Source organism: Babylonia areolata, chromosome 3 (genome assembly GCF_041734735.1).
Source record: "Babylonia areolata isolate BAREFJ2019XMU chromosome 3, ASM4173473v1, whole genome shotgun sequence".
In the NCBI taxonomy this organism is placed as follows: domain Eukaryota; kingdom Metazoa; phylum Mollusca; class Gastropoda; order Neogastropoda; family Buccinidae; genus Babylonia; species Babylonia areolata.
The window spans coordinates 50,261,031-50,284,003 of record NC_134878.1 but is presented as its reverse complement, the minus strand read 5'-3'; the positions used below and the strand labels follow the sequence as shown (position 1 = coordinate 50,284,003).

Here is a 22,973-nt window from a genome sequence, read left to right as displayed (position 1 = left end):
GGTTCCTGTCTTCCCATATCAACCCAATGGGCTGGAGAAACATACCACTGCTACTCTTGTTTTATAAGCATTTCAATGGCTTTACTGAGGGAGGAAGGGAGGAAGGTTGCAGAATGGTTAAGGCACTGATCTGCCAATACAGTGTCCTTGAGGGTCTGGGTTCTTCTTCTTCTTCTTCTGCGTTCACTTGTATGCACACGAGTGGGCTTTTACGTGTATGACCGTTTTTACCCCGCCATGTAGGCAGCCATACTCTGTTTTCGGGGGTGTGCATGCTGGGTATGTTCTTGTTTCCATAACCCACCAAACGCTGACATGGATTACGGGATCTTTAACGTGTGTATTTTATCTTCTGCTTGCGTTTACACACGAAGGGGGTTCAGGCACTAGCAGGTCTGCATATATGTTGACCTGGGAGATCGTAAAAATCTCCACCCTTTACCCACCAGGCGCCGTCACCATGATTCGAACCCGAGACCCTCAGATTGACAGTCCAACGCTTTAACCACTCGGCTATTGCGCCCGTCGGGGTCTGGGTTCGATTCCCAGTCTCACCTTTCCTCCCAAGTTTGACAGGAAAATCAAACTGAGCGTCTAGTCATTCGAATGAAACAACAAACCGAGGTCCCACGTACAGCACGCACTTGGTGCACTGAAAAAGAACCCATGGCAACTTAAGTGTTGTTCTCTGGCAAAATTCTGTCACAGAAATCCACTCTGATAGGTGCACAAATGTATGTGCATGCACTCAAGGTCTGACTAAGCGCGTTGGGTTATGCTGCTGGTCTGACATCTGCCAAGCAGAGGTGGGGCAGCATACATGGAGTTGTCCTAACACAGTGACGCCCTCTTAACTCACTTGGGACAGCAAGTTTTCTCCCTTGCTTTTCCCCACAGATGGCCCATTTGTAAGGGTTTGGGAAAAAAATTACAAAAAATACAAAATACAGAGTAAGAAAATGAAACTTTCAGAACTGGTTTATTACATGTTGGGCTATAACATATATATATATAAAAAAAAAAAAAAAAAAATTCTCATCTTATTTTTACAGTTTTGCCATTATGTAGAAAATAATGCCCATTTTTCACCATACCCATGCTCGCTTTCTGCACTTAATTCACTTTCTTCTTCGTCATCATCCACCTCTTCAATGTCCGACCCTTCAGTTTGTAGCATTTCAAGTACTTCGGCAACACTAAAACGTTGCCGTTGCTGCCTTGTTTGCTCTGTAACATTTTGAGAACCCCCCACTACAAACGCCACTTTGCTAACAGGCTGCGCGAGCAGGTGATCAGTCAGTGACTTTGACAGCATGTGTGTGAGACAGGCCACATATGACAGGCTGGCCAATCATACCATTCGGTTATGGAGTGACCCATAATAGCACACTCTGCTTGGCTAATCACAAAATCATGTGTACAGCATGTGATGAATTTTTATTTTTGGAGAATGCTATTCCATTCCGTCGTCCGAATCCAAATACATTTTATGTAGGAATGCTCACGCATTCTGTCGTCCGGAGAGAGTTCACAGAGTGGTCTATCAAACAAAGAAGCTGCACTTACTTGATGATCTGAAGCTTCAGAGGGGTGTTGGTGCAGCGCTGCACCTCTCGCACGGAGCGCATTTCTTTCCAGGAGCGGATGATGTTCTTCATCAGGCCGCGGTCCAGCTGCTCCTCACGGTCTCTCATCGTCCTCGTCTGTCTGTGTATGTCAGCAAACAGGATGATGATGTCAAGTACAACATCAACAATATAAACTCATCATCCTCGTCTGTCTGTGTATGTCAGCAAACAGGATGATGATGTCAAGTACAACATCAACAATATAAACTCATCATCCTCGTCTGTCTGTGTATGTCAGCAAACAGGATGATGATGTCAAGTACAACATCAACAATATAAACTCATCATCCTCGTCTGTCTGTGTATGTCAGCAAACAGGATGATGATGTCAAGTACAACATCAACAATATAAACTCATCATCCTCGTCTGTCTGTGTATGTCAGCAAACAGGATGATGATGTCAAGTACAACATCAACAATATAAATTCATCATCCTCGTCTGTCTGTGTATGTCAGTAAACAGGATGATGTCAAGTACAACATCAACAATATAAACTCATCGTCCTTGTCTGTCTGTGTATGTCAGCAAACAGGATGATGTCAAGTACAACATCAACAATATAAACTCATCGTCCTCGTCTGTCTGTGTATGTCAGCAAACAGGATGATGATGTCAAGTACAACATCAACAATATAAACTCATCGTCCTCGTCTGTCTGTGTATGTCAGCAAACAGGATGATGATGTCAAGTACAATCAACAATATAAACTCATCGTCCTCGTCTGTCTGTGTATGTCAGCAAACAGGATGATGTCAAGTACAACATTAACAATGTAAACTCATTGTCCTTGTCTGTCTGTGTATGTCAGTAAACAGGATGATGTCAAGTACAATCAACAATATAAACTCATCATCCTCGTCTGTCTGTGTATGTCAGCAAACAGGATGATGTCAAGTACAACATTAACAATGTAAACTCATTGTCCTTGTCTGTCTGTGTATGTCAGTAAACAGGATGATGTCAAGTACAACATCAACAATATAAACTCATTGTCCTTGTCTGTCTGTGTATGTCAGCAAACAGGATGATGTCAAGTACAACATCAACAATATAAACTCATCGCCCTCATCTGTCTGTGTATGTCAGCAAACAGGATGATGTCAAGTACAACATCAACAATATAAACTCATCGTCCTCTTCTGTCTGTGTATGTCAGTAAACAGGATGATGTCAAGTACAACATCAACAATATAAACTCATCGTCCTCTTCTGCCTGTGTATGTCAGTAAACAGGATGATGTCAAGTACAACATCAACAATATAAACTCATCGTCCTCTTCTGTCTGTGTATGTCAGTAAACAGGATGATGTCAAGTACAACATCAACAATATAAACTCACCGTCCTTGTCTGTCTGTGTATGTCAGCAAACAGGATGATGTCAAGTACAACATCAACAATATAAACTCATCATCCTCGTCTGTCTGTGTATGTCAGCAAACAGGATGATGTCAAGTACAACATCAACAATATAAACTCATCATCCTCGTCTGTCTGTGTATGTCAGCAAACAGGATGATGATGTCAAGTACAACATCAACAATATAAACTCATCGTCCTCTTCTGCCTGTGAAGTCAGCAAATAGAATGGTGACAAGAACAACATCAGAGACACATCATCAAAATGGTCATGACAAATGGAAAAGGGATTACCCTAAGGATGTGTGACAGCACCCATTTTATTTAATACTTTGCTTCATCATCTTCAGATACGTAGTGGACAGGTTGCACCTGGGGAAAGCTGGAGCAAATGGCACAGGCCCAGGATGGCTGGTATGCTTGTGGGCGGCCTATGTCCCAGATGGGGCAACAGGCATAGATGAAGTGAGGTTCATCATCTCCCTTGCTTGTATTGGATTCGGTGGTAATGGTACAATGTGTGGGAAGATTGTTTGATGAGGCTGACAATTTCTTGTTATTGTGAAGCATTTCTGTCCAGCTGGACATTTGCTTTGATTTTTTTTTTCTATGTTTGCAACTTAAATTGTATTGCTTGCTGCTTTATACATGATTTTTTCTGTTTTTGTTTATCACATACATTAAACTGAAGAACACATCAACAATAATAATGATGATAACAATAGGGTAACAAAAATGATAATGGTAATAATATTACTGATTATTGTACTGCTAGGAAACAGTATATGAGATATGCAAAGACAGATCCTTTTTTTGTTAATACAGCTTGATTGTACAGCTCCTTTGAAATAACTGCAGTCATTCTCCCACTGAATAGCAATGTGACAAAAAAGGAATACTATACAAGTAAACTAAAGTCTTTTTGTTCTGAAATAAAAGGAAAAACTGAATCACACACATACACACACACATAAACACACACACACACACACACACACAACTAATATAAAAGGCAAAATATTTGTCAAATGCTATCAGAAAATCTTAACAAGAAATACGCCAAGAAAAGTTTCATGCAAAAAATAAAATAAATAGATACAAATTAAAATAATCTGAACATTCTTAACAGAATTGTAAACTTCAATGTTTAGAGCAGGCTACATGTATACATACAGTAATATCTTGGAAATGTACGATATAATATATTTATGAATGCCTAAGCTAAACTACTATTGTGCTGACCTATCTCCAATTATCACTCACCTGATCTCAAATTTGTAGTCTTGCAGTCTCTTTTCATAGTTTGTACGATCAATGACACTCATCTCTCCCTGTACAACACAAAATGTTTCAATGCTAACACATCACCAGTGCTGTAATTTGCATTTGCAAATTTAGACAGTTCTGACATATTTTACTTGACAAACAACTGTACTTTTATACACATCTTTGACTCCCCCACGCCCCACCCCCTATTTTGTAAACTGCAAACAGTATCACTATCAGTACTGTGGTGGGAAAAAAAAGTCCAGCAAATAAATTGCCTTTCTTCTTGAATGATATTTTCAGCTGTAAAAAGATGTGTCAAATGAAATGAGTACAAGTGGGAATAAGATGAGTTTGGTTATGATAGAAATAACTTCTGTTTTAAAAATCTAAATAATGATATGCTGCAAGCAAAGACTTGACACAAATTATGTTTTAAAATCCAAACAATCATGTGTTGGAAGCAATGACTTTCTTCTCCCAGTTTTTTTCAAATTACAGCGCTTAACTGTGGACCTATGTTCCATATCCTAAGATAAAACCATACAAAGGCTCTTCTTACCTTGTGAGCTAGAATATACTCCTGCAGATGCAGGGAAGATGCCTTCAGTGCCCGAAGCTGACAGAAACACACACAAAGACAATATCAACAGTATGTTGGAAACAACTAAAAGAAGAAGAAAAAAAAAAGAAAAAAAGAAAAAAAGAAAAAAGGCAAATCATTTGTCAAAAAAAATCAGAAAATGGCTGTTACACTGAAATATTTGTCATTGTAAAATATTTTATGAACATACTAACAAAGAGAGAAAAGCAGAGAAACACACACTCGCACACACATTTTTGTGTGCACATACAAAAGCACACACAAACATACATACACAAACATACACACCACCACAATTCAGCACACACAAAAAACACAGAGACTTTTTGTCACCAAAAAATAGCACACCTCCACTCCCAGTAGTAACCCTACCTTATCCGTGAGAAAGTGCGCCATGTTCTTGCTGTGGCGTGACGTGTACTGCGCAAACAGCTGCGTCAGGCGGGCAGCCAACACATGTTCGCGGGAGAAGAGGTGGTGGTGGGTGAAGGCGATGGAATTCACGTCTACGTCCAGCTGGTAGTGACCCCCTCCGTCCAACACCCCGTCGATGTAGCGGCTGTCAAACTCACGCATCACCGCCTGCCATCAGGTGGAAAAACTGTATTGTGTTGTGTTGTACTGTTTTAAGCACCTTCCGCCCTAAACCCCTCATCCAACACCCCATCAATGCAGCATCTGTCAAACATCACCAACTGCCAAGATTGTAATATATTGTTTAACAAACAGTAAAGAGTGGTAACTCTCTCCATTCACAAGGTACACAACTTCAAGTCAGTGCTGCTTACACTACCGATTCAGCTAGCACACAGGTAAATAAAAGGTACACTGGAATAAACCCAGACACTTCCTCAAAAAAGGAAGCGCCGGGCCTGTCCTTATACCAATCATCTGACATGTGCACACAGCAGCAAAGACAGAAGAAATGTGCAAACACAAATAAGCTTTTATTCAAAACTGGCATAACCTCTTTAATCCTGAACAAGCCACACAGAACACATGAACAATACAGAACAAATATATTGTGTTGTGTTGTACTGTATTTTAGTGATACCTCCCACCCTTCAACCCCTCGTCCAACATCCCATTGATGCAGCAACTGTCAAACTCATGCATCACTTCCTGCCGTCAAGCTAAATAAAAAAACCCAAAAAACTATTGTATTGTGCTGTGTTGAGTAATGATCATGAAGCCATATGAAAACACTCTCACACATTTAAAAGTTAAACACTCTAAAAGTCCCATGGCCTTTCACAGCCATCAGGGGAGTGAATTCATATTCGCTATGTCTAGGGCTTGGCAATGGCAGGCAGGGCCCAATCCTCTCCTTCTGCCGTTTTGACCTTCTCTGACCAAAGTCAGGTCTCCATTCACACCTGGGTGGAGTGAGGAACACTGGAGTAAAGTGCCTTTCCCAAGGACACAACACCACACTCAAACAGAGCCTTGAACCCTGATCACTGTTGAACACTAGGATCAGAAAGTCTTATGCCAAACAGATTCTGCCATGATGCCTTAAACATTTAGAGAGTCAAAAAGGACATTAAACAAAACTCCTGCTCATCCTGACCTTCTTGAAAACAGTTTCCAGGTAGGGCTCTATCTCCTCCGGCATTGGGGGCCGTGAAGGTGTTGGTCGCAGAGGGTCTGGAAACACAATCAACTCCCCGTCCTCTCCAAACCACTTCTTGCCCTGAGACAGATTACAGCACAGGTCAAGATCAATGTGATTACAGCACAGGTCAAGGTCAATGTTGTCATGGCAACACAATCAACTCCCCGTCCTCTCCAAACCACTTCTTGCCCTGAGACAGATTACAGCACAGGTCAAAGTCAGTGTTGTCATGGAAACACAATCAGCTCCCCGTCCTCTCCAAACCACTTCTTGCCCTGAGACAGATTACAGCACAGGTCAAGGTCAATGCTGTCATGGCAACACAATCAACTCACCGTCCTCTCCAAACCACTTCTTGCCCTGAGACAGATTACAGCACAGGTCAAAGTCAATGTTGTCATGGAAACACAATCAGTTCCCATCCTCTCCAAACCACTTCTTGCCCTGAGACAGATTACAGCACAGGTCAAAGTCAATGTTGTCATGGCAACACAACTCCCCATTCTCTCCAAACCACTTCTTGCCCTGAGACAGATTACAGCACAGGTCAAAGTCAATGTTGTCATGGCAACACAACTCCCCATTCTCTCCAAACCACTTCTTGCACTGAGACAGATTACAGCACAGGTCAAAGTCAATGTTGTCATGGCAACACAATCAACTCCCCATCCTCTCCAAACCACTTCTTGCCCTGAGACAGATTACAGCACGGGTCAAGGTCAATGTTGTCATGGCAACACAACTCCCCGTCCTCTCCAAACCACTTCTTGCCCTGAGACAGATTACAGCACAGGTCAAAGTCAATGTTGTCATGGAAACACAATCAGTTCCCATCCTCTCCAAACCACTTCTTGCCCTGAGACAGATTACAGCACAGGTCAAAGTCAATGTTGTCATGGCAACACAACTCCCCATTCTCTCCAAACCACTGCTTGCCCTGAGACAGATTACAGCACAGGTCAAAGTCAATGTTGTCATGGCAACACAACTCCCCATTCTCTCCAAACCACTTCTTGCACTGAGACAGATTACAGCACAGGTCAAAGTCAATGTTGTCATGGCAACACAATCAACTCCCCATCCTCTCCAAACCACTTCTTGCCCTGAGACAGATTACAGCACGGGTCAAGGTCAATGTTGTCATGGCAACACAACTCCCCGTCCTCTCCAAACCACTTCTTGCCCTGCGACAGATTACAGCACAGGTCAAAGTCAATGTTGTCATGGAAACACAATCAGTTCCCATCCTCTCCAAACCACTTCTTGCCCTGAGACAGATTACAGCACAGGTCAAGGTCAATGTTGTCATGGCAACACAACTCCCCATCCTCTCCAAACCACTTCTTGCCCTGAGACAGATTACAGCACAGGTCAAAGTCAATGTTGTCATGGCAACACAATCAACTCCCCATCCTCTCCAAACCACTTCTTGCCCTGAGACAGATTACAGCACAGGTCAAGGTACATGTTGTCATGGCAACACATTCAACTCCCCGTCCTCTCCAAACCAGCTTCTTGGCCTGAGACAGATTAAAGCATAGGTCAAGGTCAGTGTTGTCATGGAAACACAATCAACTCCCCGTCCTCTCCAAACCACTTCTTGCCCTGAGACAGATTAAAGCACAGGTCAAAGTCAGTGTTGTCATGGAAACACAATCAGTTCCCATCCTCTCCAAACCACTTCTTGCCCTGAGAGAAATTAAAGCACAGGTCAAGGTCAGTGTTGTCATGGCAACACAATCAGTTCCCCATCCTCTCAAAACAACTTCTTGCCCCGAGACAGATTAAAGCACATGTCAAGTTCAGTCCTGTTAGGGCATCACTATCAGCTTCCTGTCCTCTCCAAACCACTTCCTTCCATGAGAAAGATTATTGTACAGGTCAAGGTCATTCATTCTCAGACACACACACAAACATACATACACCCATCCCTGTACACACACATACACCACACGCACCAGACAGAAATGATGACAAAGACACTGACCTTGCTGGGTTCCCGAAGCAACCTGTTCTCCATCTTGTTCTTGTTGCGCGAGGCCACAACAGGACGGACCCCCACATAGAACCCTTCATCCTCCAGGAACCTGGGCTCCTGCTCCTCCTCCACCTTTTCTGTCGCTGGCTCTGTAAACATACGGAGTCTTCAGATATAGTCGCTGGCTCTGTGAACACACATAGTTTTCAGATAACGTCACTGGCTCTGTAAGCATACATAGTTTTCAGATCTAGTCGCTGGCTCTGTGAACATACATAGTTTTCAGATAAAGTCGCTGGGTCTGTGAATATCTATAGTGTTCAGATATAGTTGCTGGGTCTGTAAACATACATAGTTTTCAGATACAGTCGCTGGGTCTGTAAACATACATAGTTTTCAGGTGTGTGTTTCAATCTGTTTGTGGTGCACGGGGGCCCGAAACAGCTGTTGATTTGTTCATTCAGAGGCCTGTAGCTGGGACCACATGTAGACTGCACTTTTGAAAACATTCTATTTAAACATATCTGCTTTTATGAAGTGGTCCTTTTTTTTCTTTTTTTTTGGAGAGCTCTGTATATCACAATTTTAAAAAAAATTTAAGCATAAAAACTCCACAAAATGTCATTTGTTTGTGGTTTTTAGGGACAACACTGCTCTCCCCACACGTGTGCACACACAAACACACATACACACACACACAATAAAACCTTCTCCCCTCCCTGCCTCTTCCTCCTCTTCGCCTTTCATCCTCCCCACATTTTCCCCCAACAAATATCACTAAGAGTGGAAAGACATAAAACTGAAGACTACACACACACACACACACAGACATACACACACAGAGAGAGACAAACACACACACACACAGACAAACACACACTCATACACACAAAACAAAACAACAACTGGCATTATCACTCTTTCTCAGCATACACCCCTCTCTCTCTCCCTTCATTATAAAAGCAGCAACCAACAACCAACAAGTGTCACAGACATTGCAGCGTACTGGCAATGAGAGGTGGAATGAACAGCAACTTCTCCTCCGCTTCCAGGAGTTTATCCGGAGGAGTGATGTCAGCCCGTCGCACGGCTGTGGGTCCGTACCCTTCCTCATCATAATCGCCGTCATCCAGCAGTGGTTTCTTGTCTGAAAAAAAAAAAAAAAAAAAAAAAAATCTTCACTTTGTACCAGCCACTGTGGCAAAGCAGGTAGTGGTGCCGACTGATGACTTGAGAGGACTTAGGTTTGATGCCTATTAAGAGGTGAGTTTTTACAGTTCATAGCCGGTTCCTACCCGAAGCTGAGTGCACTATGAGCTGTTGTGGGAAGACTGGGACCACACAGTCAAAGAGTCATCCACTTGATGGATGCATCTTTGGGAGTGTTGGTTCAAATTTCTGTTTTTATCACTGCAGGTGTCTGCATCTCTCAGCAGAGTTGATGCCAGGATGCATCAAGAGAGTACAGCCGTGTCAAGTGGTTGCAAAGCTAGATGGGCTCCCTTAACAGCATCTTCATCACCTCCACCATCAGTCGTTATTAACAAAGTATAGAAAAAAAAAGTCCCAAATTCTGTGGAACCCCCCCTCCCCCCCCCCAAAAAAAAATCCTCCAATTTGTATCAAATTTGAATCAAAATATTTTTAAAAAAAGGTGAAAGGTTCCTTAGCTTTTTATGGTCACTGGGGCAGTGAATACACATCAACTGTGTCTAGGGCTCCACACAGGAAAGGCAGTGTCCTATCCTCTCCTTCCACAACTTTAACCTCCCCTGACCAATGTCAGGTACCCAGTCACACCTGGCTGGAGTGAGAAACACTGCAGTGAAGTGCCTTTTCCAAGGACACAACACCATGCTGAAATGGGACTTTGGACTCTGATCACTGGTGAACGCTGGATCACAGATCCAATGCCTGACTGATTCCATCACGTCACATCCTTTTCATCAGCAGTATATTCCGTCAGAAGACAAGATGGACATGACAAAATAAGTGATCACCTTCATGGCTGCCTTATTCAAATGAACAATCATAGAATCTCCAGGCCATTGGGAATTGGTACTGTCTAGCATTGTTCCAGCCAACTATGACCTGAGCAGCAAACTGGAGGTCAACTGTCAGTACAAAGTGCAGGACCTGGCCAACACCCTGACCCCTTTCTGAGATTACAGGTCAGTGGGGCACAACGGCAGAATGGTTAACGCACTCCGGATGAGTAGTTCTCTGCCTTGCTTTTCCTTACAGACGATCCATTTGTTAGGGTTAGGGAAAAAATAAAAAAATAAAAAACATAAAGTAACTGAATGAAATTCAGGCTTGACCCACTGACCCCTCTCCTCACGTGGTGTGAATGCCCACCCCCCTCCCTATTCACTGCTCTCAGAAGCTGAATTACTATCAGTGCCTACTTGCTGGTAGCTTTCTTCACTGCAGATACTTTATTCAACAACTTCATCATCCTCGTCAATGTCGAAACCTTCAGTTTGAAGCATTTCAATCACTTCAGCAGTGGTAAAAGCGGCTGTCGTGATCTAGTTTGCTCAAAAAATTTCCACTTGCATCGCCTGCAAAGCCATTTGCAATATGTATGCAGATTAGCTTGTCATGTGGGGTCCTGAACTCACTGGCTCACTGTGGAGTGTGTTGTTACGGAATCTCATGAAGAAACTTTCCATTCAACCCTTGACACGTTTGCAATGCCCAGTGTAGCTGCGATTACTATGCTACCCCATGAGGAAAACATGGAAAAATTTTTAATTGTCGAAACCGCTATAGCGTTCCATCATCCGGAACACTACCTTACATCAGAAACGCTATAACATTCCATCGTCCAGAGTGAGTTAAGACTCTAAAAGCCAGTGCAGTGTCCCTGATGGACTGCTCTCACCCATTTTCCTAAGTTAAACTGGAAAATCAAACTGAGCGTCTAGTCATTTGGATGAGACGATAAACCGAGGTCCCATGTGCAGCTTGAAGTTGTTGCAGTGAAAAATAACCAATGGCAACAAAAGTATTGTCCTCTGGCAAGTTTCTGCAGACGAAATCCACTCTGATAGGTACACAACTATGCATGCATGTACTCAAGGACTGATTAGTGTGTTGGGCTACGCTGCTGTCAGGCATCTGCCTAGCACATGTGGTGTAGTGTGTATGAATTTCTCTGAATAGTGATGCCTCCTTGAGAAATTGAAACTGCATTGTTTTATATTTCAACAGGTCATTCTGTTAGTCCGTGCTGAACCACACTGCAGTCTTCTACTGCACAATGTACCATAGTGCACTGTATTGTACATTGTATCAAATCATACTACATATCATTTGATACTATTTCACATAAGAAATTTTCTATCTAAAACTACGTTTAAGTAACAAACTTACCGTGACCCACTAGTGCAGACTCCGGCAGGGGTCTGACATTCCTGTCAAGTAGCTACGGCCGATAACCTCCCGGAAGTAGGTAACCTCCCCTTTGCCCCCCTGACTAGCACCCTCTTTTTACTCATATAATTCTATTCGTGACATGGGCACAGGATCTTTAACGTTCATTTTCTTTCTGTAGTTATGCTATCATAAAATAGCAATCAGTCAAAAAGTGTGTGTACATGCATGTGTGCATGCATGTGTGTATGTGTGTGTGTGTGTGTGTGTGTTTATGGTGTGTGGTCATGTATGTATGTTGATGTTCGATGTGCATACATCCATGTTGTTGAAATCAAATAGAAATTTCATACCTTCAGCCTTTTCTACATCTTCTTCTTTCTTTCCTTCTTCTCCTTCCTGCAAAAAAAAACAAAAACAAATTTGGCATCACAAAGACTTTGACTATAATCAAAGACAAAAAAAAAACAAAAAAAACAAAACTGTCACATCTTTTTTCCTTTGAAAACCTCTTTTTCAGGTTCAGTACTACATTAAATACCACAGCTCTCCTTGTTCTGTTCATTATTATTTGACTGTTCACATAAAAAAAGAGCAAAGTATTTCACTCTGGATACATGAGTGCATGCATTTTCATATGCATCAAAGTCATGCATGCATGCATGTTCAGGGAGAGATGTGAATATACTGGGGTAGTAGTGAAAGTAAAAACAACCATTATGCAACATTCCAGCGCACTGAGAAGAGAGTGAAGACCACAGTATTAGCTGACTGAACAGAGCAGCACAAAAGAGGCACTCACCTCCCCTTCTCCTTCTTCCCCTTCTGGTCTGCTGGTGCTGGGCTTGGGTTCTTCCTCCTCCTCCCCCTCCTTCTCCTCATCTTTCTTTTCCTCGGGTTCTGGTTCCCACACACGGGTGAAGAAGTCGAAAGCTTCCTCCAGAGTGGGCATGAAAGTGGTGACCTGCACACAGATGGATACACTCAAGGAATAAGACCGAAGCTTCAGGCCACCTAACAAACAGCATTATGGTGAGATTCCATTGACCTGAAAAAAGGATGCAAAATCTGCATGCGAAGAAAAGGGCAGTCCATCAGACTGGACAGCTGTGCTGGTAGGATGAGGAGTGCCACGGGCTGTGAGGGGAATGATTCATGTTGTCACTCCTCACACATGACTTTGAAATCCAGCAATGCAACAGAAACTGCACAATTTCACTGCTTTCTCCTCTATTACAAAAAAAAAACTACAAAAAACAAACCAGTCTTTATGAGACAAGAAAAGAAACCAACACCCCCCCCCCCCCCCCCAACTCACGAATATGTAACAGGTGATGATAGGTATCAACTAAAATTGTGTGTACTGAACAAAGTTTCTAGTGATGAAGGAGTCAGATGCAAGTGTACTATACCTTCTCTGTTGGCTGAACCTGAACCCTCTTCTGCCAACGCATGCGCAGCTGTTTCTGCTTCTCCTCTGTTGTTCTCTCCAGTTCTGCTTCACTTGCCTGGTTGGGGAAAAACACAGACAAGCCAATAAATAGATAAATAAATAATAGGCAAACAAATAAACAACCTCCACAATAAAAGATGGAAAAAACACATGCACACACCCACACATATACACAAGCACACATACATGTTTATGATTATGGTTTGCAACTTATGTGCATGATTACACGCACAAACACAATTAATACACATACCTATGCATGCACAGATACATACACAAATACACAAACATTTCAAAGTACACATCATGTTATAACTCCCACAGCACAGATACATACACAAATACACAAACATTTCAAAGAACACATCATGTTATAACTCCCACATCTTATGTTCATTTTGGTTAGTTTTACCCTCTACTGTTGTATCTGTGAACCTAAACCTATGGTTTTCATGACAAATAAATACAAAAGTGATTCTGATTCACATAATGTACGGTAACACATTTACACTAAACACAGACAAACGACACACAAATTATAAGAGCTACGTTGAAAATTCTCTGACCATATCAAATTTTGTCTCTGATGTCTGAGATCGCAAACTGCGCTGACGGTCCCTTTCTTCCCGAGCCTCTTTTTCAATTTCACCTTCAGCCTCTTCCTGAAACAAAATAGCAATGGATATATGTGATAGCAGTCATATGATTTTATATTATGCTGCAACACATGATGGGGTCTGCTGTCAGACCGATGGATGAGTAGGCAGGCAGGCTTATCTGTCGGTGTGTGTCCTCATATGGGAGAAAAAGCCGATTCTGGATGCACAGCACTTCCCACAGGTGTTGCAAGGGAAAACGTCTCCAGAAGTTGAGCCCTGCTTCATTCGCTCACGCTTCTCCTTACACATATCTAACTGTTATCTGCATCATTTTGATATCATAGAACACGAACACAACCTACTTACCAAAATACATAGTAATATATTCATTGCCTTTCTCAAGGAGTGTTCTGCTCTTGATCCAAACAAAAATATCAGGTGGGTATGAAGACAAATTTTTTAAAACCAAACTAAAATAACTGCACAGCAATGTTTGATTTCCTCACCAAAAAAAAGTCACATCAATATTAAAACAAACTAAATCTTTCAAAATACAGGTCAAAACAGCCACAGAAAAACTTCCTTCATGAAATTTTGTATATTTTGTAAATCCTGTGTGCTGCGGGGGAAAACAGTCAGTCTTTCTTTTCCTGGACACAAAACACTCATTTTTGCAGTCATACACTGAAGAGAAAACAAAACCTAAGAGATACAGATCATCCTCAGATATTCTGGGCAGTTCAGTGCACTGATTTGGGTTGTTTCCCATTACCTGTCTCCTGGTTTGTCAAAGATGAAAACGATGAGTCAGATACATAACCTGTCTTCTGGTTTGTCAAAGATGAAAACGATGAGTCAGATACATCCAGCAGTCATACGATAGTACACAACATCACATTTCCAGTGGTAGGCAAGAAGTTAAAGGCCAAGTCTGACATCATATTTCCAGTGGCAGGCAATAAGTTAATGATTTAGTCTGACATTGTATTTCTTGTGGCAGGCGAGGGGTTAATTACCTAGTCTGACATCACATTTCTAGTGGAAGACAAGAATTTGATGATCCAGTCTGACATATTTCTAGTGGTACGCATGGGGGTTCTAGTCTGACATCATGCTTCGAAAAGAAGGCAAGAAGTTAACTCACTGATCACTGCCCAAAGTTCATTTCATTAAAACAGTTTAAACTTTTTTTTTCCCCATATGCATAAACTGAAAGCAAAGGAAACAAACTTCTACAGTATTTCTGACTGTGTCCACACATGTCAATTTTAAGGAAAAAAACCCTGTCAATTTCGGTATATTTTCAGCGTTTTATCACATTTTGATAACAGTGAAGCCTGCCAAGGCTGTAAACTCCGTACGGCTGAGTGGGTTCATAATATAGTCAGACAACGCATCTCCAATGGCAGGTGAAGGGTTTTATCATCAAGTCTAAGAACTGCAAGCAGAGAGTAAAGTGAACAAAAGAAATCTAGAAAGTTGAAGAATTACCTTAGCTTTTGCCAGCCGCTGCTGCATGCGTTCCCTGAGGCTGGTGCCTTTGCGCAGAAGAGTTTTGGGCGGTTCCTCCTCTGCTGCTGGTGCTGGTGCTGCCGGTGCTGGTGCTGCCGGTGCTGCTGGTGCTTCCTCCTTTGTTTCTTCTTTCATGCTACTCTCTTCGAAAAAAAAAAAAAAAAAAAGAAAGAAAGAAAAGAAAAGAAAAAACCCCAAAAAACGATATTTCAAAACATAAAAAAAAAAATAATAGGCACATATGGTTACAGACAGACAGTAACAAAGAGAAAACAAAACAAAAAAAAGATAAGGTGTAGAGTATATAGATCAGTCTGCATGCTCTGAAACCTCCTTGAAACTGAAACTGATCAACGTACACACTCACAAGCAAACACGCAAATACACGTCTTCCAGATGAGATGATAAACCAAGGTCTTGTGTGCATGCAGCATGCGTTCAACTGAAACATGTGAAAGAATTCATAGCAACAAGAGAGGTGTCCTCTGGCAAAATTCTGAAGTAAAATCCGATTGCTGGTAAAACACATTATTTCGCAGAAAAGGAGAAGAAAAAAAAACCCAACAACATGGGAGGTAGTGGATTATGGCAACACACTCTCTCTGGAGAGAACAGCCTGCTGTGGCCGAAGTTCAATACAACACACTACAATTTAGTGCAGTGTACTTAAACACACACACACACACACACACACATACACAGACTATATCTACATCTATATATAACAAGAAAGGCAAGGCCTTCACACCTCACTTGTGATACACTTTTAAAAAAATCCAAGCTTTTTATGTATTGAGTATAATGCATTTACTGTTATATTTATATTTTTTGTATTCTCTAAACTTGGCACTTTGATCTGATATTCGACCCAACAAAAGATCTGTCATTATTGTCATTTTTTGTTCAAACAGGAACTTCTTTTGCTAAGCGTTGAAGTTTTATTTATTGCAAACGTTTTGGTGTCGGCAGTAAAACAAGGGAAATTACTCTGCTGGGGAACTTAGTTTGCTTTAAACTGATCTTTCTCATCTTAAACATTACATTTTGAAATTATACTCAATACATAAAAAGCTTGCATTTTAAAAAAAAAAGTGCATCACAAGTGAGTCTTGAAGGCCTTGCCTCTCTTGTTTCAAAATGTAATGTTTAAGATGAGAAAGATCAGTTTAAAGCAAATTAACTCCACTAGCATTACATAGTAATTTCCCTTTTTTTCTATCTGAACCAAAACGTTTGCAAAATAAATAAAGCTTCCATGCTTAGCAAAAGAAGTTCCTGTTTGAGCCAAAAATGATAATAATGACTGCTCTAGCTGTTGGGTCAGAATATCAGATCAAAGTGCCAAGTTTAGAGAATACAAAAAATATAAATATAACAGTAAATGCAGTTTGCATATAATTAGGCTTCATTCTTTATTTTTGTGTGCCCATCCCAGAAGCGCAATATTGTTTTAAACAAGATGACTGGAAAGAACTGAATTTTTCCTATTTTTATGCCAAATTTGGTGTCAACTGACAAAGTAGTTGCAGAGAAAATGTCAATGTTAAAGTTTACCACGGACACACAGACACACACACACACACAGACAACCGAACACCGGGTTAAAACATAGACTCACTTTGTTTACACAAGTGAGTCAAAAATAAAACTTTTCAATAGTAAATCCCTTGTTCTTTCACTTCTTCATGAAAAATGGAGATATATGAGCTTGAATTCATCTCTCTGTCTGTTGTCAGACATAAAGTACACAAGAACACACTACTCACACACACACACACATAAACAAACACACACATACATGAATATAAACATGAGTGTGGCCAATATAACACAGATATGGAATGGGCTGCTCCAACAATGTGGAGACCACCTGAGGGTTCTTCACTCAAAGGTCTGTTGGTTCTGCCAATTTCTTACCAGTTTCTGGAAGTTCTTCACTCAAAGGTCTGTTGGTTCTACCAATTTCTTACCAGTTTCTGGAAGTTCTTCACTCAAAGGTCTGTTGGTTCTGCCAATTTCTTACCAGTTTCTGGAAGTTCTTCACTCAAAGGTCTTGGCGGTTCTGTCTGTTTCTTACCAGTTTCTAGGGGTTCTTTACTTAGAGGTCCTGGAGATTCTGCCCGTTTTCTTACCACTTTCTGGAGGTTCTTCACTCGGAGGTCTTGGCGGTTCTGCTGGTTTCTCCAGCTGTTCTGCCTCCAGACTGGGCGCCTCAGCAGCAGCCGTTGCTTCCTCGTATGTTGGCAAAACTGTCTCTTCAGGGGGCAGGGTGGATATCCCGTCCTCTGTGGCTGCAGGAATGGTGGCTTCATCGGCTGACAGGGCTGCCTCCTCTCGGATGGTGTCTTCCACACGCTGTCGGCTGGTGCTGCGCATCGTTTTGAGTTCCCCAACCACATCGTCTTTGGGTGAGGTCAGCTTTGACAGCTGCAGTTTTGAGGGGGAAAAAATGCCCAAGAGGTGAAATATTCAAGGAATCTCTATAAAATGCAGCACATTTTGACAAAAAAGAGTTAAGTGAAATATTCAAGGAATATGTACAGGACTGTACATATTCTAACAACTTTCTAAAAGCTAGAAAAACACTGAGAGTACCTAGCACAAAGTAGCTAAAAAATGTTGAATAAAGTGTGAAACAGGGCTGAATTCCATGGGTTGTTTGAATAATTACTTGAGACAGGTTGCAACCCTTTTTCCTCTGCAGTCATGATCATACCTCACTGCTATTCTGTTGATATCATGGAAAAAGCACTCAGTGAGCAGAAATATATTTCGTCACTCTCATGAGTGTCCAAGGATGCAAAAACGAAAAGACTGACCTCTGTTTAGAACAATATGCAGCAACAACAGACTGTCAGGCACCTAACTTTCTAACAAACTGATGTGGATAAAATAGCACAGTGTGAACTGTTGCTGCTGAAAGAAAAACAACAAAATATGCAGTTTTTGCAAACATTATTTTTCATGACAAAAGCATGTTACTGGCACACTGGAATAAAGTTCAGCATGACTGCCACGAGTTTTGAATGTTATTTCCCAAAACCACAAGTCCAGTTAGTCCATAGAATTCCAGCAGTGCCTGGCTGCTTATCAGTGGAGTTTTTTTGTTTTTTTTTCAGTCTCCCTGATCAACATATCTGAGCACTTGGTGCTGCTTTATTTCATGCGTGTACCACTACAGGCATCTTAAAAGATCCTACCCTGTTTTCCATGAAAGTTTTTAGTGGCTTATGTAAACACAAACATACCCAGCATGCACCTATTCTTAAAAAAAAGAAAAGAATATCAAAACTGAACAGAAACAACAACTAAGAACCAACCCCTAACAATAACCAAGAAAGACACTTACAGCTTTTCTCCTCTGACGCCTTCGTGCCTTCATATCTTTCACCAAATGTTCTGCATCTGCAGCTTCCTCAGCTAACTGAAACAACCACACATACATATCTGTTATACAGACTGATACATTGGACATGGTACTGGATTCCAAAATGTATATCCAATGTGGAAACAGAAGAAATCTCAATCTTGTGTACAGGACAAAATTATGAAACGACACACAGACACACATATATTGAGACACACATATACATACATACATGCACTTATACATGCATTCTCACAGAGAGAGAGGGACAGAGAGAGAGAGAGAGAGAGACAGAGGGAGAGAGAGAGAGAGAGAGAGAGAGAGAGAGAGAGAGAGAGATAGAGATACATATAAATACACACATACACTGATACAGATACATGAACACATACACACACTAAACTCATCCACACATGCTTGCACCACACTCTGCACATATATGCCATACATGTATATGTATATAAAAGTGCATGCTAACACATACATACACATGCACACACACACAGACACATGCACACAAACACACTAAACAAACACATACAAAACAAAGAAAGCCAGGGAACAGTATGGAGATGGGAGTACGAAAATAGAGAGTTAAGAAGAAAGAGACAGACACGTGAGAACAGAGACAGATGACACACAAAAAGCAGAGACAGAAAGACATAGAATGCACTTTATGTCTGCTGCAGGATACAGGACAAGGAAAACTTGATACCTCTGCTGCTGATGATTCACCCTCCGTCTGTGAAAATGCCTGGTAAGCAGCTTCAGTTTCTGAATCCTGCAAGTGCACAACATGCTTCCAATGAAATGAACTATAAAGAAACTGACAGGCAGGAGACATGCATAATGCCCCCCTTTCTCTCACATGGTGACACACACCCTCACTCTCTCACTTGGTTCCAGTCCTAAAGTTTAAAAGAATTCTACAACCAGAGAAATTATTAGTAGTAAATACCAAAACAAGAAAGGCAAGGCCTTCACACCTCACTTGTGATACACTTTTAAAAAATCCAAGCTTTTTATGTATTGAGTATAATGCATTTACTGTTATATTTATATTTTTTGTATTCTCTAAACTTGGCACTTTGATCTGATATTCGACCCAACAAAAGATCTGTCATTATTGTCATTTTTTGTTCAAACAGGAACTTCTTTTGCTAAGCGTTGAAGTTTTATTTATTGCAAACGTTTTGGTGTCGGCAGTAAAACAAGGGAAATTACTCTGCTGGGGAACTTAGTTTGCTTTAAACTGATCTTTCTCATCTTAAACATTACATTTTGAAATTATACTCAATACATAAAAAGCTTGCATTTAAAAAAAAAAGTGCATCACAAGTGAGTCTTGAAGGCCTTGCGTCTCTTGTTTCAAAATGTAATGTTTAAGATGAGAAAGATCAGTTTAAAGCAAATTAACTCCACTAGCATTACATAGTAATTTCCCTTTTTTTCTATCTGAACCAAAACGTTTGCAAAATAAATAAAGCTTCCATGCTTAGCAAAAGAAGTTCCTGTTTGAGCCAAAAATGATAATAATGACTGCTCTAGCTGTTGGGTCAGAATATCAGATCAAAGTGCCAAGTTTAGAGAATACAAAAAATATAAATATAACAGTAAATGCAGTTTGCATATAATTAGGCTTCATTCTTTATTTTTGTGTGCCCATCCCAGAAGCGCAATATTGTTTTAAACAAGATGACTGGAAAGAACTGAATTTTTCCTATTTTTATGCCAAATTTGGTGTCAACTGACAAAGTAGTTGCAGAGAAAATGTCAATGTTAAAGTTTACCACGGACACACAGACACACACACACACACACAGACAACCGAACACTGGGTTAAAACATAGACTCACTTTGTTTACACAAGTGAGTCAAAAATGGCACAGAGATATAATACCAGTAAGATTTAGAAACAGAATGTTTAAAAGCTAACAAAAGGTGGTTTGATCTGGAAGATTTAGTGAATAATCTGTGCATGTTGTGTGTGGATTGTAGAGTAAAGATGAACATTATTTGTTATTCCACTGCAAGATGCATAAAGATATTAGCATTAAGACTCAACTTTTCCATGTTGCTTTTGGGAGAATACAATATGTGTGGAATTTGTTATCATCTGACAATGAATGATGAAACTGTAATTTTATTCACCATGTATGTTGCACAGGTTGTTAATATTAGGAAAAGAAAATGGTTGGTCATAATATGTAATCATCATTATTCATATAATATTTGCATCTGTATGTGTTTGATGGTCCTACTGAATATGAACAGTTCTTTTTTATTTTTACATAAATTGTTCATAAAGAGGTAGAGTTTGATGACAGAGGTGGTTTTTGAATTGCTTTATTGACAATATTTCTTTTATTGACTCATGAATGTGAACAGAGTAAGCTGGCGTCAGGACACAGTGTGTGTGTGTCTGTGGTAAACTTTAATGATGGCATTTTCTCAGCAACTGTAAGAGGCATTAGAACGAAATTTGGTAGGATGGTAGGTATAAATAAAGACCTTTAAAGTCATTCCCTTTGTCAGTTTCTGATATCTTAAACAGGGTGGGAATTCAAAGGTCAAGGTCATTCATTATTTGGCAAAGAGGAAAAGGCTTGAGAGAGAGGCCATATCTATCCTCTGATTTTGATCAAACTATTGCGAATGGTCACAGGTATGGCATGATCTCTAAAGAAATTCAAAATCAGAGGTCAGCTCACAACATGACATATATGATATTGACAGGAAAAAAATTTCTACATGTAAAAGAGACAAAATTTTCTATATTATCTCCACAGAACTTGGTATAATTATTGGTACTGCTGAAATCAAAAGCCATGAAAAAAAACCAAGGTTAGAGGACAATGTTCAAGGTCATGGGGAAAATGCAAAAGCATGACAGAACTTCGGTTCTTCATCCAATATTAAAATCTTAATGAAACATTGTATATAATTACAGTGATTTGTTTGGGCTAGAATATCAGTGTTTTGTCAATTTAGAGGTTAAAGGTCAAGGTCACAGCAGTGTGTGTGTCTTTTTGCCAGGTGGTCCATTCTGCAGTGTTGCTTGAGTTCTTTTTATGATTCCAATATTGTATGTGACACTTGAGTCCTTGTCTCTCTTGTTGACTGGTTTATTATCTCCCATTCAATACCCATAACACTCAAGTGAGAACTGTATCCTAATAAGGGTTGTAAATAGGCTAATGTTGAAAAAAAAAAAGTATCTAAGTGTTGGAAGCATCTCTCTCTTTCTCTCACCAACACATAAACAGAAAACAAATTGACACAGTTAGTGACACACATGCATGCTCATGCACGCAAGCACGCATGCACACACACACACGCACACACACGCTCACACTCACAAAGAGACAAACACTGGAAAAGCATTTGCTCATGACAGCAGTAAAAAAAGAGACAGAGACAGACAGAGAGAGAGAGAGAAACACTCACACACATACACACACACACACACACACACACACACCAACTTCTTCTTTTTGAAGTCAATAAAGAGTCTTGAAGTCTTAAAGACAAAGAGGGAGAAACTGGGTAAGATGGAAAGAAAGAAGTCTTAAAAAGGTGGGAAAAAACGCCAAAAATTGAGCTTGCTATGTAAATCAGTGTGCACGTAATGACCTCATTTCCAAACAAAAGAGTGGGAGGAAAGGAGATAATGATCAGAGAGAGGGAGGGCTGAATAAATAGAAAGAACAACAGAAAGTGAGTGGGAGATAGGCGAGAGGGAGAGAAACAGAGGTTGACTGACAGGCAGAAAGACAAAAGGTGTACAAAATAAGACATATAAGCAATCACTGGATCAGATTAAGCAGTGCGTATAGGAGAGGGAGAGAGAAAGAGGCTGATGAATAGGCAGAAAGGCAAAAGTGGTGCAAAATAAGACATATATGAACAATCACTGGATGAAATTATGCAGTGTGTATACCATGCTGGGGTTGGAGATGCCCTCCACATCCTCCCCTTCCTCCAGCAACCGCTCCTTTGGCTGACCTCGACGTCTGCTTCGGCTTGCCATCCTCACTTGCTTGAAACCACACTACTCCTGTAATGTTTTGTCATCTATTCACCATGCCAGCCAATGATAAAAATGTTCACACACAGACACACACACACACACACACACACACACATATATATATATATATATATATGTATATATATACCAGGTGGAAAATGTTAACTCCTCATTGGACACAC

At 40.7% G+C, this 22,973-nt stretch overlaps 1 protein-coding gene across 2 annotated transcripts in view; it reads right to left on the bottom strand.

Annotated features, from left to right (window-relative positions):
* The window catches only part of LOC143280077 (coiled-coil and C2 domain-containing protein 2A-like), a 269,519-nt gene that overhangs the window by 245,597 nt on the left and 949 nt on the right, over positions 1-22,973 (bottom strand). For both annotated transcript variants that reach the window (XM_076584585.1, XM_076584586.1), the window contains exons 2-17: positions 22,702-22,818; positions 19,477-19,542; positions 18,744-18,818; positions 17,527-17,821; positions 15,374-15,537; positions 13,850-13,945; positions 13,243-13,338; positions 12,633-12,794; positions 12,184-12,229; positions 9,459-9,599; positions 8,462-8,601; positions 6,430-6,552; positions 5,232-5,441; positions 4,818-4,874; positions 4,253-4,320; positions 1,567-1,707 (exon numbers count right to left, since the gene is read on the bottom strand). In XM_076584585.1, the coding sequence (XP_076440700.1) occupies positions 1,567-1,707; positions 4,253-4,320; positions 4,818-4,874; positions 5,232-5,441; positions 6,430-6,552; positions 8,462-8,601; positions 9,459-9,599; positions 12,184-12,229; positions 12,633-12,794; positions 13,243-13,338; positions 13,850-13,945; positions 15,374-15,537; positions 17,527-17,821; positions 18,744-18,818; positions 19,477-19,542; positions 22,702-22,791 (1,970 nt within the window). In that variant the 5' untranslated portion in view covers positions 22,792-22,818. The remainder of the gene's footprint in view (positions 1-1,566; positions 1,708-4,252; positions 4,321-4,817; positions 4,875-5,231; positions 5,442-6,429; positions 6,553-8,461; positions 8,602-9,458; positions 9,600-12,183; positions 12,230-12,632; positions 12,795-13,242; positions 13,339-13,849; positions 13,946-15,373; positions 15,538-17,526; positions 17,822-18,743; positions 18,819-19,476; positions 19,543-22,701; positions 22,819-22,973) is intronic.